The sequence below is a fragment of the Solanum verrucosum genome, unplaced genomic scaffold (genome assembly GCF_900185275.1).
Source record: "Solanum verrucosum unplaced genomic scaffold, falcon-dt-bn FXZP01000278.1, whole genome shotgun sequence".
Taxonomy (NCBI): domain Eukaryota; kingdom Viridiplantae; phylum Streptophyta; class Magnoliopsida; order Solanales; family Solanaceae; genus Solanum; species Solanum verrucosum.
In genome coordinates this window covers 1,288,659-1,303,684 of record NW_026020332.1, presented here as the reverse complement: position 1 = coordinate 1,303,684, position 15,026 = coordinate 1,288,659, and the positions used below count along the sequence as shown (strand labels likewise).

Genomic DNA, 15,026 nt, shown 5'->3' with positions numbered 1-15,026 from the left:
AAACTCTACCACCATATTGTTGTGTAATATTTTTTTTTAAAATCTAATTATGTAATTACCACTTGTATAACGAAACACTATGTTGTATCTTTGAATTTACTGTTCTGATAGTAATTACACAATCTAGTAACTACATAGTGGTGTTCTACACCTAAGTGGCTAATGGAGTGTATTTGAGGATTATGAGGTTACAATTTCAAATCTGGTGGGATTAGTCGAGGTGCGTGTTAGCTAACTCGTACACTACGGTTATAAAAAACAACAACATAGAGTGGTGTCCAAACATACAACTTTAGAATTTCATCCAAAACTAGATTAGCTTTTGTTGGCTTTTGCCTTATTGAGGCAATAACCTTTTGTTATTGAGGCACCTCCAATTGCTTGCAGTTTCTAGCTACCTCATGCCTCATTTCTCAAGTTTTCTTATATTCCTCTAAATTAAAACTCAATAAACCTGTACTCTAATGCAAGAAAGCTACGATTCTGTTCCTCCTTAACTTTATCATAAAATTATATATATACATTACATGCAGCAACAAATGATTGCTTCCTCTTCACAGCTTACATTTCTAGTGCTTCTCTTCTTTGAGAAAACTACTATTATTCTCATCGCAAACAAACTCTCTCATAGAAAACAACAAGTATAGAAAATCTATTGAACAAGTAGCTATGAGAATTTCTTGCTGTTTCCTCTTTTGCCTCTTGATTTTTTCAGGTGAATATCACTATGTTGCCCCTTTTTATTTTATAATGTTTCGAAATGCTATACATAATCTTTAACTATGGTAAATTTTAAGTGATATTTCTACCATTTCTTGGCTTTTGATCCTTCCATTATAGTCTTCCGTTGGACTATAGATATTTCGATATGTTGCAACCGTTGGTTTGCTAGTTTTCGATATTTCCATTGAAAAAATTGAAGTTTGCAATTGATGGCAAACTAATTTGGGAGATAATTTATACATGAGATTATGTTGAGCTGAATAGAGGAATATACATTTATTGAATGAACTATTCAATTTTGTACAGCTCCTTTGCACCTCATTTGAATTCATTTGTTTTACCATCTCAATGTTCTCTTGCATGCATGCACTGTTGTAAGTTTTAAATTTATGTGAAACATTTCAATTTAATCAATTTGGATTATGGACATACAAATAATTTTGATGATTTCACAAGTCAAATTTTTGCACAGATATAGGCTACTGAATGACAATTTACAAGTTTTGACAATATATATTCTAATAGAAAAGCTTACTCAAAGGAGTTTGCCTTTCTCCAAGAAATTTCAAACATAAAAAGTAGTTCTTATGAAGCTCCATTTTTCTGAAGATAATACAACTGCTAAGAACAACAAGTTCTTGGTTCAAGAATGTGATATGGAATCAAATATGAAACAACCTTGTGATATACTACTAATTCTTTCAACATGCAGAATCTAAAGAATAAAGAAAGAAGAAACTGACACCTATCTGGTATTTACACTTACTTCAGGTACAAGCATTGCAGACAAGCATCCCACAGAAGCCATCAGGAAAAGCAAAAAACTTGCATTCCAAGAGGAGGACATTGCCATTTCACCTTCCATGTATTCTGACCAGCTAGATGTTCCCATTATTAATCCAACAACCCCAGGTACGACATATCCAGACCCCACGATGGATAGTCCACCACCACCATCTACCACACAGCCTATCACGAACCCTAGTCCATTCATGAATCCTAACCCAAACCCAAATCCTAATCCTAACCCGAACCCAAATCCTAATCCTAACCCAAATCCTAATCCTAACCCAAACCCAAACCCAAGCAACAATCCGGGGCCATCTACTGGGGGGACTTGGTGTGTAGCCAGCTCCACTGCTTCAACAACTGCTCTGCAAGTAGCACTGGACTATGCATGTGGCTTTGGAGGTGCAGATTGTTCAACTATTCAGTCTGGTGGAAGCTGCTACGAACCAAACACAATTAAAGACCATGCTTCCTATGCTTTCAATGACTACTACCAAAAGAATCCAGCACCCACAAGCTGTGATTTTGGAGGAACAGCACAGCTTACTAATACTGACCCAAGTAAGTACAAGACTGCAGCACTAAAACTGCTAAACATCACATATAAGTAGTTCTTTAATCTGCTAATCCAGAAAAGTTAGCAAAGCTTCTAATTTTCTTTCATTACTGCAGGCTCTGGGAACTGTCACTATGCATCATCAAAATCAACCCCTACCACACCACCTGCACAGCCACCCCCTACCCTGCCACCTCCTTCTCTGCCACCTCCAACTCCAAGGTATAAACCATCTGAAATTATTTGAGTTTTAAATTATCTCCTAACCAAGAAATGTAAAGATGTTTGTCTGATTCCTTGGAATTGCAGCACTATGACGCCCGTAAATCCATACACCCCAGGTGGCCCGAATGGTTTTGGTTCTGAACCAACAGATTATGGTGCAGAACCAACAGGTACCCCAAGTGGAGCAGATAATTTATCAAGCAACTTCCAGTTTCTCTTCGCCATGGCCTCTTTCCTGGTGGCAGTTACAGCAATTCAATTCTAAACAGATTGGGCAAGACATTGTTCACAGGGGTTGCAAGAAGACACTAGTTGTCTCCATACTCCCATTGCTTCTAAACAGCATAATCATCATGAGATGTGAAAATCTCATGGCATTCAACACATGAAACTTGCTGTACTTCGTCCATTTATGGCTTTTAGCCCAAGTAGGAAGTCAGTACGTAGTGAAGAACATCTTAATGTAGCCAATTTCTATTAAAATATTTCTGCAGTTAATAAATACTTTAGACACGATATCTCATTTTAGGAATTTCAATGAAGAGTCATGTACAAAATCCAGGAAGTGACCCATCAACAGGAGACTAATAAGATCTACCATTTATCCTCCAAACTATGGCATATGAGGTATGCCACTTCCAAGATACAGAGAACACAGTAGCTCACTACATAAATTGCAAAAACACAACTAAGTTTTGAAGAATCATTTGAAACTTAGACCTCTTTTTTGTTATGCGTTTGCTTTTTTCTTCCTCGCAGCAGTCACTACTTAACATTATCAGAAACAAAAGGAACAAGACAGAGTTCTTTCTTTATACAACAACATTATAGAGATAACATAATTGAATTAGAATATTTGAACTACTCCAGAAGAATGTTAACTCATGTTAGAAATAAAAAAATTGTAAAAATGTGAAGACTTCAATTGAGCAAACATGCTCTGCAAGCCCCACTCACTCTTCAAGAAACATGAACGTACAAAAATACGTGCAGGTCTGACCTGCATGGTAGTGGTGCCAACCCTGTGCTTAAGCAAAAAGCAGTTACTCCCTTTGTAAATTTTTACGCTTTTACATTTCAAGTAGAATCTGGAAGGAGGTTATTTATCTTTTGGAGGAACCACTGGAATTTGCAAACTCATTCCTTGCGATAGCCCAAAGAAACACTTTTTCTTTCTTTACATCAATGGAAAAACCCAAAATAAGAATCATTTTGTTTCGTTGATAAGTAGCACCAGATGTTGCCCAAAGTATAGAAATTAATAAGATATTAATGGAAGCTTGTTCATCCAATTTATTCCTGTATAAATACATTCACCTTAATTTGTCCCAAAAACTTGACTGGATAAACAGCTAGAAATTTACACGAGGAATTTAAAGAAAGATATTTATTTGTGTGATCTCCAACCCTCAAATGACTCAAATAATTTACAGGACTCCTTTGAGAAATCACTGTAGTTTAACATCAAATCAAGAGCAAGCATGGCACAGCAATAATACAAATGATGGCTAGGGTGGCAATAATTGAACCCTGATCAAACGCCTTCTGCAAGCTGCCAGCACGTGTGAAATGCTGGAAACCCAGATAAGCTGCTATTGCCAAGGAAAGAATGACACCTTCCTTTGTCCCCCTGCCAAGAGCAATATGAACCAGATATAACTCTAGTCTATCAGAACAAGTAACATTTATAGAGAAGGATATACCAACCTTAGGTTTGCAACTTGATAAGGAGCCACAATTACCATCAATAATGCTATAAATGGCAATTCAAGTTCACCTACAAATGATCAAGACCAAAGTCAGATATTTCAAAGAAAATCATCTAAATGATTTGAATGTAGTAGCTAAAAACATAACAGCGTCCAAAGAAAATGAGTAGCTAAACCCTTGACTACAACCTTAGACAATGATCTCCTTATCATCTTTGATAACATAGAACAGGGTCAAACTTTCAATTATGTCCATTCACAATTTTTTGCTAAGCAGCATGAATACATATTCTGCTTCCCACTATGACTTTATAATGTTAAACTCACTAAGGGTTGTAAACATACAAAAGTTGGGCATATTCTCTTACTTCCTACCCAAACATTGGCAGAGATTTCCACCTTAAAATAGAACCAGGAAATTATTGGGTACAATTCAATAGCCTGCTTCCTGAGGGAATATTGGCTGGATAATGCTATCCGACAACATACAAAATACAGAAAGCAAAAGACAAGGTTGTCAATTTTCAAGATTTGAGGTTTAAACCATAGACACATGATAAAGGAACCAACCAGGAAAGGAGAAGAAGAGACGAACAAGAAGTGCCAAAAATGCCGACCAAATGCCATATTCACCCCTGAAAGTCATTTATCGTCAGTTTGCTGTACTGCAAAAACATTCAGCTTAATGAAGTAAGCACAAGCTACTTCACAGATGCTAATAGACTTACTGGATCCACGAGACAACTGCCGTAGGAGCTTGTAAAGCAAATAAAGGAACAAGAAAAGACTTGTGAATAGCAGTGCCCTTCGCAAGCATGAGAACCCTAAAAATAACCATTTGACTGTGAGATTGCAATATACAAATCATGGTACAGCATGCAGAACAAGGTTTACTTTAAAAGAAAAAAAGAGATAGTTTATTCACCAGAAATTATACAAGACTTATAAAACAAGGGCATAGACTTTGAATCTTTCTAAGATTCTACACACTTGTAACAAAGAAATTAATGTGGTCAGACACAAGAAAAAAGAGAAAGCAAACAGTAAATCCCTAAAAATGATATTAACTAATGTTACATGACGGGAACAAGTGTACAATCTATAAAAAAAAAAAAAGACTTCCGGACATGTCCCACTCTTTTTATCTTTTCTATCTGTACAGTGTTGGATTAACTCAAGCCTTAACGATAGAGTGTGTGGCAAACAAAACTAATGTGTCAATGCCAAGGGCCAATGCTCTCTCCTGGTTGATGTTTCTAAATTCTAACGAGTGGTGCTACCAGCAACCTGTTTTCCTTATACACCTTAGCTCTTTACGATCAAGCCTGTATATTAGCCTGTAAGTGGCCCTTAATCATCAAGTAATCTGGAAACTTTGGAAGTCCAAGTTGAACACGAGGATAAAATGAGAGTAAGTCAAATGAGATGGTTTCGCCACATCCTGCACAGGTCAACATGTGCCATCATGTGATGATTTAAGGGGTTAAAAGGACACCAAATAGACCTAAAATCATATGGATGGAAATATTATCAACATGATCATTGGTGCATATTAGAAACCTGTGAGAAGAATCCAGAGTCAACATGTTTACGTTGAATTGGGAAATGGTGTGAAGATCAATTTTTGGTAGGAATACTGGTTTAGTCACATCCCTTGTGAGGAGGTATGTCAAACGTATCCAGCTTCAGATCACGACCTAATGCATAATTACCTATTGTCAAGAAAATAATAGGTGGGATAACATCAATAGGAGAGACAAGACTGGACATTGGAGAGGTTACCTTGTTGCTGACAACTGAACTGAGAAAACAGGATAATTGAAAAGGAAGAGTTAGTGACACACAAAAGAGGTTTACTATATACAGGTGTTACTATATATAAACCAGAGGGATGAGTCTTGGCAATTAATTTGAAAAAATAAGGTTCCTCTAAAAGTATCTTGTTTTAATTGGACAGCACAAAATGATGCATGTGTCACACCTGAGAAGAGAGAAACGGATTTGTCAAATAGGTGATAAATGTGAGAGAAGGATATGTAGGACAGAATCTCCTTTTCCTACAGTCTGAGGTGACTACTGACATACAGAATATGTTTGTAAATTTACCTGGGATCCAATGGTAATGCCGAATTCTTTAGAGATACATATTGTAGTTGAACGGGAAGAAAGCCACAGAACTCTCTGCGAAAGGTTTGTTACATTCCATAATGCATTGTATTGGCCCTTATTGAGGGAATGGAACTGGAGGTGTTTTAAGGGAGTTTCTCTAGCTAATCACATTTTACATCTTGATGTTTGGTGTAGTTTGAATAATGTAAATGCTTTGATGGACTTCATATGCTCCCTACAACTTTAAAATAAGAGTTTAACTTTGTATATTTATTTTGTCTACAAGGTTCTCATTGGTGCTGGAACTCTAATAAGGTATTTGCTCATACAAAAAACAAAGGCTTCATTTACCTAAGTGAACTTAGAGTTCCACTCAACTGTCTGAACAATACCGAGTGTAGTACCCTTCGGGGTGGCCCAGTGGTTTGGGCTTGGGACTTCCATGTTGGAGGTCTCAAGTTCGAAATCCCTTGCCAGCGAAAGCAAGGGGTTTGCCTTCTGGGACGAGCTCATCGCACCGGGCTTGCCTAGTGCGGGTTACCTCTCCTAGGTGGTTTGTGAGCTATTGCATAGGAGCGGGGGTTTTACCCTGTGCGCACCCAAAGGATAGCGGCTGCGGGTTTCCCTTGTCATAAAAAAAAAAACAAGACCGAGCGTAGTCTCACAAATTAGAGTCTGGGGAGGGTAGAGTGTAAGCAGACCTGACCTCTACCTCAGAGGTAGACCCCGTGTCAAGATAAAAACAGTCTAGAAAAAAGAACTAATGGAAATAAAAGAAACTACAGACAATAATAAAACACAGATTGTAGCAGAACAATACTACAACAAAATAATGTTATAATTACACGAAACAACATATAATAACAGAAATTGAAGAACAAGAAACAAGAGTAATACTACGACCACTAGAATGGACAACAAGTCCATACACTCCTACCTACTACCCTTCTACCCTAACCGTGTCCCCCACACCTCCTATCTCATGTCCTCGGTGAACTCCAACTTCGTCATGTCCTATCTAATCATATCTCTCCAATATTTTTTTGGTCTATCTCTACCTCTCATAAACCCATCCAGACAACCGCTCACACCTCCACACTTGCTATCCGTGCATCTATTCATCACATGCCCAAACTATCTCAACTTTGCTTCCCAAATCTTGTCTTCCACCGAAGTCACTCCCATCTTGTTCCAAAAAAAAAAAAAAAAAACTGTGCTAAAAAAAGTTTCATACCACACCATTGGGAGTAAATTACTAGATTTATACCACTCCTAATTTCACTTGGTCAAAATGGAAAAGAAAAATCAAATCTTTAGATGGCCCATTTTACCAGCAAACGATAAAGCAAACTTGGTACCAACTCCAGTAAGCGCAATGAAGTAAAGGAGACTTACACAGAGGAAATAGTACAGACCCACTGCAGATTTCTAGGAGCAAGAGCAGCAGCAGAACAAACCACTCCTCCACGTCTCTTCATCTTCTCTCCACTTAGATCAATTGGAACTCTGTAAAAGAAAGAAAAACAAACAGTGAAAACCCCATGAGGAAAAGATACAAAATTAGGGAAATACGTCCCCAAAACACGTGCAAAAAGGGATTTTGCAGAACCCCACCAATCAAAGAAAATGGTAAAGATAGACCAAAATTGAAATGGGGTTAATATATTCAAATCAATCAAATAACAAACCTGAGAGGGTTATTTCCAAGAAAACTGGAGCTTTGCTGCAATTTGTGCTGAGAAATCCTAGTGTGATGAGATTGAGGAGATCTCGAAGCGCATAGTTGTTTATTGTAGGAAGCAAAATGGTGTGTAGGATAAGAAAGAGAAAGAGAAAGAGACATCATTCTATATCTTTGTTTAAAATTCCTCAACTGTTTAAGTTATTTGGCTTATACACTGGCGAATGAATGAAGATAAACAAAGTGGAAATCAGCGATGGGTCGCCTGAGAATGAAAGGAAAATGGTGAGGGAGAGTGAGTAGTGAGAGTATAAACTATAAAGAGGGGTGAATTATACGTACAAGAAATAGTGTGCCATTTGTCGAACGAAGAGAGATGAGTTGGACAACAATAACTCTGCCTCGTTTGGATTATTGAATCATTGGACAATTCCCTGTATAGAATTGAACCATTACCGTGTTTAGATCGTAATTCAACTGAACTATTAAGATTTTCTTCATTAAATTATCTTACAATATCGAGAATCAAGTGATACTAAAACTTTTGATTTTCTATAAAAAAATATATTATCATTAATAAAAAAAAAAATTTAAACAAGCATCTTACAAAAATAGTCAATTTTTTTGTGAGGAACGTTTGTTTGTTTGTTTAAACTTAACAAAGTTAGAGCCTTAGAGGGGTGGATGATATATCCAAACGGGCCCTTGGAAAATCATAAATTGATTTATGGTTGCACGTGTTTGGTTACTTTAACAGTGGAAAACATTTCACGTGTTGAGCTCTTAATCCCATGATAGATCCCCCATGGAAGATAGCAGCCGTGAAATTTTTATTTTTTTATATTTTGGTGCCTCTAGATACATATATCTCAAATACATGATATTAAAATTAGATATAATTTATTCTAAATATATTGTATTCAAGTGGATTCGTGTATATACATAACAAATCTCGCTCGCTTCTCCTCCATCTTGTTTGTCACTTTCCTATGTATCTGGGATTTCAGATACATATGAATCTTGCTCGCCTCTCTCCCTATTTTTTGTATCTGGTTGATGTATCTAAGTGTATTTTCTTCAATTTATGGTAGAAAATACTTAATTAGTGATAAGATACGTGATATTTTGAATGTATAAATAATAATAGTATATATGGTAGTAAAGTATGTCTGATCCAATTATTGAAGGTTAAAAAGAGAAATTAATTGCTTGTGAGTTGTGACCTATTCAATATTTGGGCCTAACCGGTAACCGGCGCACCGAAATCAAGCCTAGAAATTGCTGAAGGCCCAATTAGAGAACCAATCTAAATGGCCGAGTGCACAAATAACCATTGTACAAAAATATAAAGTTTTAAATTTTAGCCACTTAGTCATACATGTCTAAAGTTCAAATCAAGAATCTAAAATTTCTAAATACAAACCATCAAGTCTAGACCAACTTTAGATCAGGGAAGTCTAAATTTGAATTTTATTTTTTTCAAACTTTAGATCTTTAGGTGTTGATTTAATGTGCAATTTAGACAAAATGGAATTGTGATTTTGAAATATTGGATAGAAACAATTGATATTCTAGTAGGTAAATTAACACCCCAAATTATGAAATATTCATCGTGTATCTCAAAAAATAATTTATTACGAGTTATACTTGCTATTCAAGTGTGCTCCATAAGAAACTTGTCTTAAACTAGATATAGGCGGCAGGGGTGAAATTATTTTTGCCTTGTGATGCTGAATTTTGTGGTAAGTTTGAAATTTATCGATAAACACCAAAAATTGACACAAATTTTATTTTTCAGCAAGTCTTCTAAATTTTAAACACTCGTAATAGGTGTCTGCCTTGATTTTTTTTAATTATTATTAATATTTTTTGGTGAACCAACAAGTCCAGCAAATCAATTATGAACATGAATGATATTGTTTCCTAATTCCAATAATTATCTTGGACAGCTATTACATGTTAGACAGCAAGTGATTGTTTTCTAGCAAAATATTATCAACATACATGTCTTTACATGGGCTCTGTTATTGTTTGGTGAAAGCTATGTTATCATTGACTGTTTGGTTATGATTCCCTCTAAATAAAATATTTCATCTTTGCTTAATTGTTAATCTAGAGTATAGTTTTATTTAAAAAATAATAATATTTTGTAGTTGCCCTCTTGATGTTGGACTTTAGAATTCAATTCTTTGGGTGACCTATTGCTACTTTTATGATTCCAAATTTCCAATTCTCAAATAATCATTCAATTTATAATTTTATTTTCAACAAAAGGCAATAAAATTGAAACAAATCATTCAAATTGCATAAAATTGGATCTATAAAAAGTAAACATAACATATAGGTCTATGGATAATGAATTTCAATTGCTATAAAAAAAAAATTCCAAGTAAAGAGAAAAGCTAAACACATGATTTGAATTAGATTGTGTACAATATCAAAAAGGAAATTATGTACTACTCCTAAGTCCTATGTATAATTGTATATGATTAGGGCTAAATTAGTCCCAAATCAGATCAGATCTGCTTGATTACAGTAACATCATTGTAAATCCACTTTACAGATTCACTTAGATCATGGCTCTCAACACAACAAAGTGCTAATCCAATCACTTTCCATCCATCTTCAACATTTTTTTTTTATAATTCGTCGCTAATTCCTTTGAATTCATTTGTTTGATATAAACACCCTGAGAACAACCACTCTCCGAGGTAGGGTAAGATTTGCATTCGTGCAGCCCTTCTCAGATCTCAATTGTGAGATTACACTGAATATGTTATCCAGTTTTCTCCGAAACAATTTTCCCTCTTTCCTCTTAGATCCACTTGAAACATCACTCACAAATGTTCTGCAAAAAGATGCTACACAAATTGTTGTTGCTATATTTTCTAGTTTTGTCAGGTGAAATGCATTCTACCATAGCTTTTCTCTTGAGAGAATTTGGTTTTTCCCTCATTAAATGAGGCTTAATTCTATTAACATCTGATTGTTGAACTGGCTTTAGAAAAAACTCTTCAGCTCCTTCTTCCAAACATCTATTAATTCTTGATGGAACATTTTCTGATGACATAATTATAACTGGAATATCCTTCAAATAAGATGAACCTTTAATCTTCCTCAATAAATCATAACCAGTCATTTCAGGCATGCTATAATCTGTAATTATCAAATTCACTCCCACTTCTCTTACTTCAAGAAACTCCAAAGCTTTACTTCCAGAATCCACAACAGTAACTGTTATAAAAAATAAAATAAAAACACATTAGAAAAAAAGCCAATTAACAGAGCTACTAAGATTTTCGTCGAACAAAGAATTTGTTTTCACTAAAATACCTTGATAAGAGGAAGTCTTTAGAAGTCTTTCAATGAGTTTTCTATCAATAATACTGTCATCAACAGCTAAAACATGAAATTGAGTATCCATTATTTGCTATATTTGTTTGCAAGAAAAATATATGAAATTGTGAATTTGTGTGTTTGTGATTTGTGGGTTTGTGAGGTGAATATATATATATGGGGATATGGTGTTGATTTCAAGAAGATACGGAAAATATTTGACAGAAGAGAAAGAGAGATACGAATGAAGATATCAAATCAGAATCTTAAGGATTTTCTTGATTTTACAAATCTTTGGGACTTTGTTTATGAAAGTGACTCTTTGAGAAGGCAAAGGCTGGATTCAGTGCATAGTGGATCCCACCATTTGATTTTGTGTTTTTAGAAAAATCAATATAAGTATGTAAGAGGTGTCCCATGCACATGATATCTTTTTTCTCTCCGTTTTAATTTATGTGATTGTATTTGATTTAACATGAGAATAATTCTTTTCAAAAATGTTTATAATGTAATATGATTTATAAATATTTATTATTTATTTTAAGGAGAAGTATAACAAACATTCTAAATTTGGCGCAAATTATTAGTTTCATGCTTGAAACTATTGACTGCTTTAAAAACATCATTCTACTTGACTAACTAAACTTAGATACATCCCGATAACTCTCGATATGTCACATGACATAACAAATGGTCTCAAACTCTTATAGGAACATGAGTTCTTAGTAAAAATTAAGAGAAGTATTGAAATATCCTTAAACTTTACGAGAATTTAGGAGTGTATTTCACTAATATTGTAAGATTGAAGGTGTATTTAGCTCCCGTTAGTCAAATAAAGATGTATTTTTAAGACTGTCAATAGTTCGGGGATAGTATTAATAATTTACATCAAGTTTAAGAGTGTTTTTAATACTTCTCTCTTTAAAGTTCTGTTATTATTAAATATTAAAATATGTCACTTTCTAAACATTAAAGGAAAATGTGTCACACATATTTGAATAGGGGAGTATGTATAAATTTTCTCTGTTCCGTATTAGTTATCATGTTTCATTTTTCGAAAGTTATATTATGTGAATTTTGATCAATATTTAAAATATATTTTTCATCAAATTGTCATGAATAAAGTTATATTTTTCGTATCATTTGAATATTTAAATTTAATTGTAAAATATTGAGTTGATCTAGTCTAATTACTTGACTTTAAAAATTAATTAAATTGATTCTTAAGAGGACGTGTATTTCTTATTGTTTTGTTTTTCTAATTTCTCTCCTTTTATTTAATGTTTGACAAAATTGACTAAACTTTTCTTTTGACATTTCGTTATATGAAGTTTCTATGGAAAAATATTACCATTTCTCTATTGTTGGACCACACGTTTTACAAGTGTAATCTAATAGCAAGACAATTTTGAAAAATTGTACGTAGTATCTTTTATTCAGATCTTCTCTTTTTCATTTAGTCAATTAGTGATGAATTTTCTTGTTTTCCTATTTGTTTATACCAAATAATATAAGTGGTAAGCAACTATATACCAATAACAAATATTAGGTGGGATAATTGCATTGAACTCTATACTCTAATGCACATCACACTTTTCGTGACATCAATCCTAGCCTTTATTAAATTTATTATTACACACAATCGTACTATTTTCAAATCAAGAATAGAATTGGACGTGATCACAATTATTACCTAAACGATGTAAAGTTAACTTTATATTGCGGATTTATGGAGAACTTCCCTTGAAATCCAAGAAAAAAATCATGCATAGTTACTAGTTAGCCTTCATATATAATTTACAAAATTTGTTTTTAAATTGCTTTGTTTAATTTGTTTCACTAAACAAAAAAATCGAATAAGAAAAACTATACATTAGCTAATCCTCTTACAAAAAAAAAAACTATAGATTCACATGACCCACCGGAAATATATAGAAAGCAGATAATATGAAATTAAAAAATGAGACATTAAAATCAAAACAATATGTATAAATATTACAATACTCCACTAGTTTCAATTCATCTTTTTTTTAATCCGTAGAAAAATAAAACTATTATATTTCTATAATTCAAAATAACTGAATTTGAAAATGTTATCCTATCTTATTTTATTTCAATATCAAATAGTATGACATAAATTGATTTGATACGCATTCCCCACAAAGAAATAAGTAGAAACACAAATAGTACTAGAATTTGTCTCCCTTCACTAATACAAGAGGCACATGCATCAACAACTCTACCCCACATTTATTTCAAATCATACGTACTCTGGACCATTTTGATGATGCTAATAATTCAATCCATTGCAGATACGATCGAATAGATTTTGTGACAAGAAAATATTCCTATTTTGCGTAAAACAAAAATTGCTATCGATATCCGTTATAAAGGAGATCGAAAATTGAATCTCACCTGATTCTTTCTCAATTGGTTGAATTGATTCGGGTCATGTGTTGTCTAAAGTTGGTACAAGGGATTTGGTATCTCAAAGGAATGCAAGGAATTTCCCCTATTTGATCCATTGAGTTCGTAGCACATAACTTATTTAGTGTGATTCAAAATTTCTGTATAATTTGCCAGCTAATACACAATCAATTGTCTTTCGTGAATTTTTTCGAGTAATATATTCTTGTTTCTTAATCGTATCCATTACTCGATGCATAATCTTCAGAGTATAGAGGTCTTAAATTCACCTAAAACAAACTACTTTTTTGGTTCACTTTTACTTGGTCATTATTTTAAAAATAATTTTTTTTATTTTTACTAGTTAATGTTAATATTGAACAAAGACTTAAAAAAAAATTGTTTTACTGCAATATTTTACTTATTTCTTAAATCATTTTCAAAACCTAAAACTAATCATCAATTAGTATGGGGTTGTTGCGGAAAAATATTCATATTATTTCTCCCTCTATTCCATATATTAAGTAAATTTGTGAGGCAACGCACCACCGATTAAGAAAAACATCTTGTCATCGTAATTTAAACTATATTTTGACTATTAACCTTTTGTTTATTTCCAAGTTATTCTTCAAAGTAAAGATAGTCATTACTTGAAAATGTAAAACTTCATAAAAGAAATGAACAAATATGAAAGAAAAAAATCAAAATTTTATCTTGAATTTTGAACAATTCAACTATTTTTTTTAAGAAAAGAAAAATTAAAAAATTCACTAAAGGGTGTACAAAATTCAAAGTGGACAAATAAAAATAAGCAAAAAGATTATAAGATTCTCCAGGTCTTTTTTTTCTTTAAAAATTACATGTTTTCTTTTTTAATGTTCACCTGTTTGTTTTCACTCTTCAACAAGAGTTATTATATCTCAAATGAGTCCCTCAATTAAAAATAATTCACTTAAAAAGTTTTTTTTTATAACTCAAAAATCACTTAATTATTATTTACTTACAAAAGTCATTCAACTTACTTTCGTTGACATGAAACTTTTATTTTAAGACAACTTTTTTAAAAATTAAATGCTACCCATTTAAACCATTTAATTGACTACATATAAATATAAAATGTTAATTTTAAACAATTTCTAAAACAGGGACAAAAAATAAATATTGGTGAAAAACAGATTTTTTTTTTAGGGTCAACATTCAACATCTTGTGTTTTTCCTCCTCCTCTTTTTTTTTTTTTTTTTTTTAAATAGAAATAAATCATATCAAACGTTCCATGAAAATTTTGAAGCAGGTGCTACGAAAGTTCTACGAATTTTTTTGAGAAGATGAAAAATATTTTTAAAGTTCTCTTGAAGGAGTCTTCTCCTCTCTGTAGACAATAAAATTCACGTTAAAAAATAAATCAAGATTGAAAACATTGTAATAATTATAACATTTTATTTTAAGCACATAATATTATAATTCTATACTATTTCTTTTAAAAGAAATGAT

At 33.1% G+C, this 15,026-nt stretch overlaps 3 protein-coding genes across 3 annotated transcripts; 1 reads left to right on the top strand and 2 right to left on the bottom strand.

Annotated features, from left to right (window-relative positions):
* The first annotated feature begins 552 nt into the window (after positions 1 to 552).
* Positions 553 to 2,797, top strand: LOC125836271 (PLASMODESMATA CALLOSE-BINDING PROTEIN 1-like). Its single transcript, XM_049515443.1, has 4 exons — positions 553 to 715; positions 1,495 to 2,073; positions 2,185 to 2,290; positions 2,378 to 2,797. Exons 1-4 carry the CDS (start codon positions 670 to 672, stop codon positions 2,556 to 2,558), a joined length of 912 nt encoding a protein of 303 aa, XP_049371400.1. The 5' UTR covers positions 553 to 669; the 3' UTR covers positions 2,559 to 2,797.
* Positions 2,798 to 3,533: 736 nt separating this feature from the next.
* On the bottom strand, positions 3,534 to 8,166 carry LOC125836557 (cold-regulated 413 inner membrane protein 2, chloroplastic). The gene is made up of 6 exons (XM_049515740.1): positions 7,800 to 8,166; positions 7,507 to 7,617; positions 4,731 to 4,826; positions 4,573 to 4,637; positions 4,001 to 4,070; positions 3,534 to 3,923 (listed from the first exon to the last, which is right to left on the bottom strand). The coding sequence occupies exons 1-6, from the start codon at positions 7,955 to 7,957 to the stop codon at positions 3,758 to 3,760; spliced, it is 666 nt and encodes a 221-aa protein (XP_049371697.1). The 5' UTR covers positions 7,958 to 8,166; the 3' UTR covers positions 3,534 to 3,757.
* Positions 8,167 to 10,205: 2,039 nt separating this feature from the next.
* Positions 10,206 to 11,401, bottom strand: LOC125836250 (two-component response regulator ORR10-like). The gene is made up of 2 exons (XM_049515414.1): positions 11,126 to 11,401; positions 10,206 to 11,026 (listed from the first exon to the last, which is right to left on the bottom strand). Exons 1-2 carry the CDS (start codon positions 11,214 to 11,216, stop codon positions 10,626 to 10,628), a joined length of 492 nt encoding a protein of 163 aa, XP_049371371.1. The 5' UTR covers positions 11,217 to 11,401; the 3' UTR covers positions 10,206 to 10,625.
* Positions 11,402 to 15,026: the final 3,625 nt, after the last annotated feature.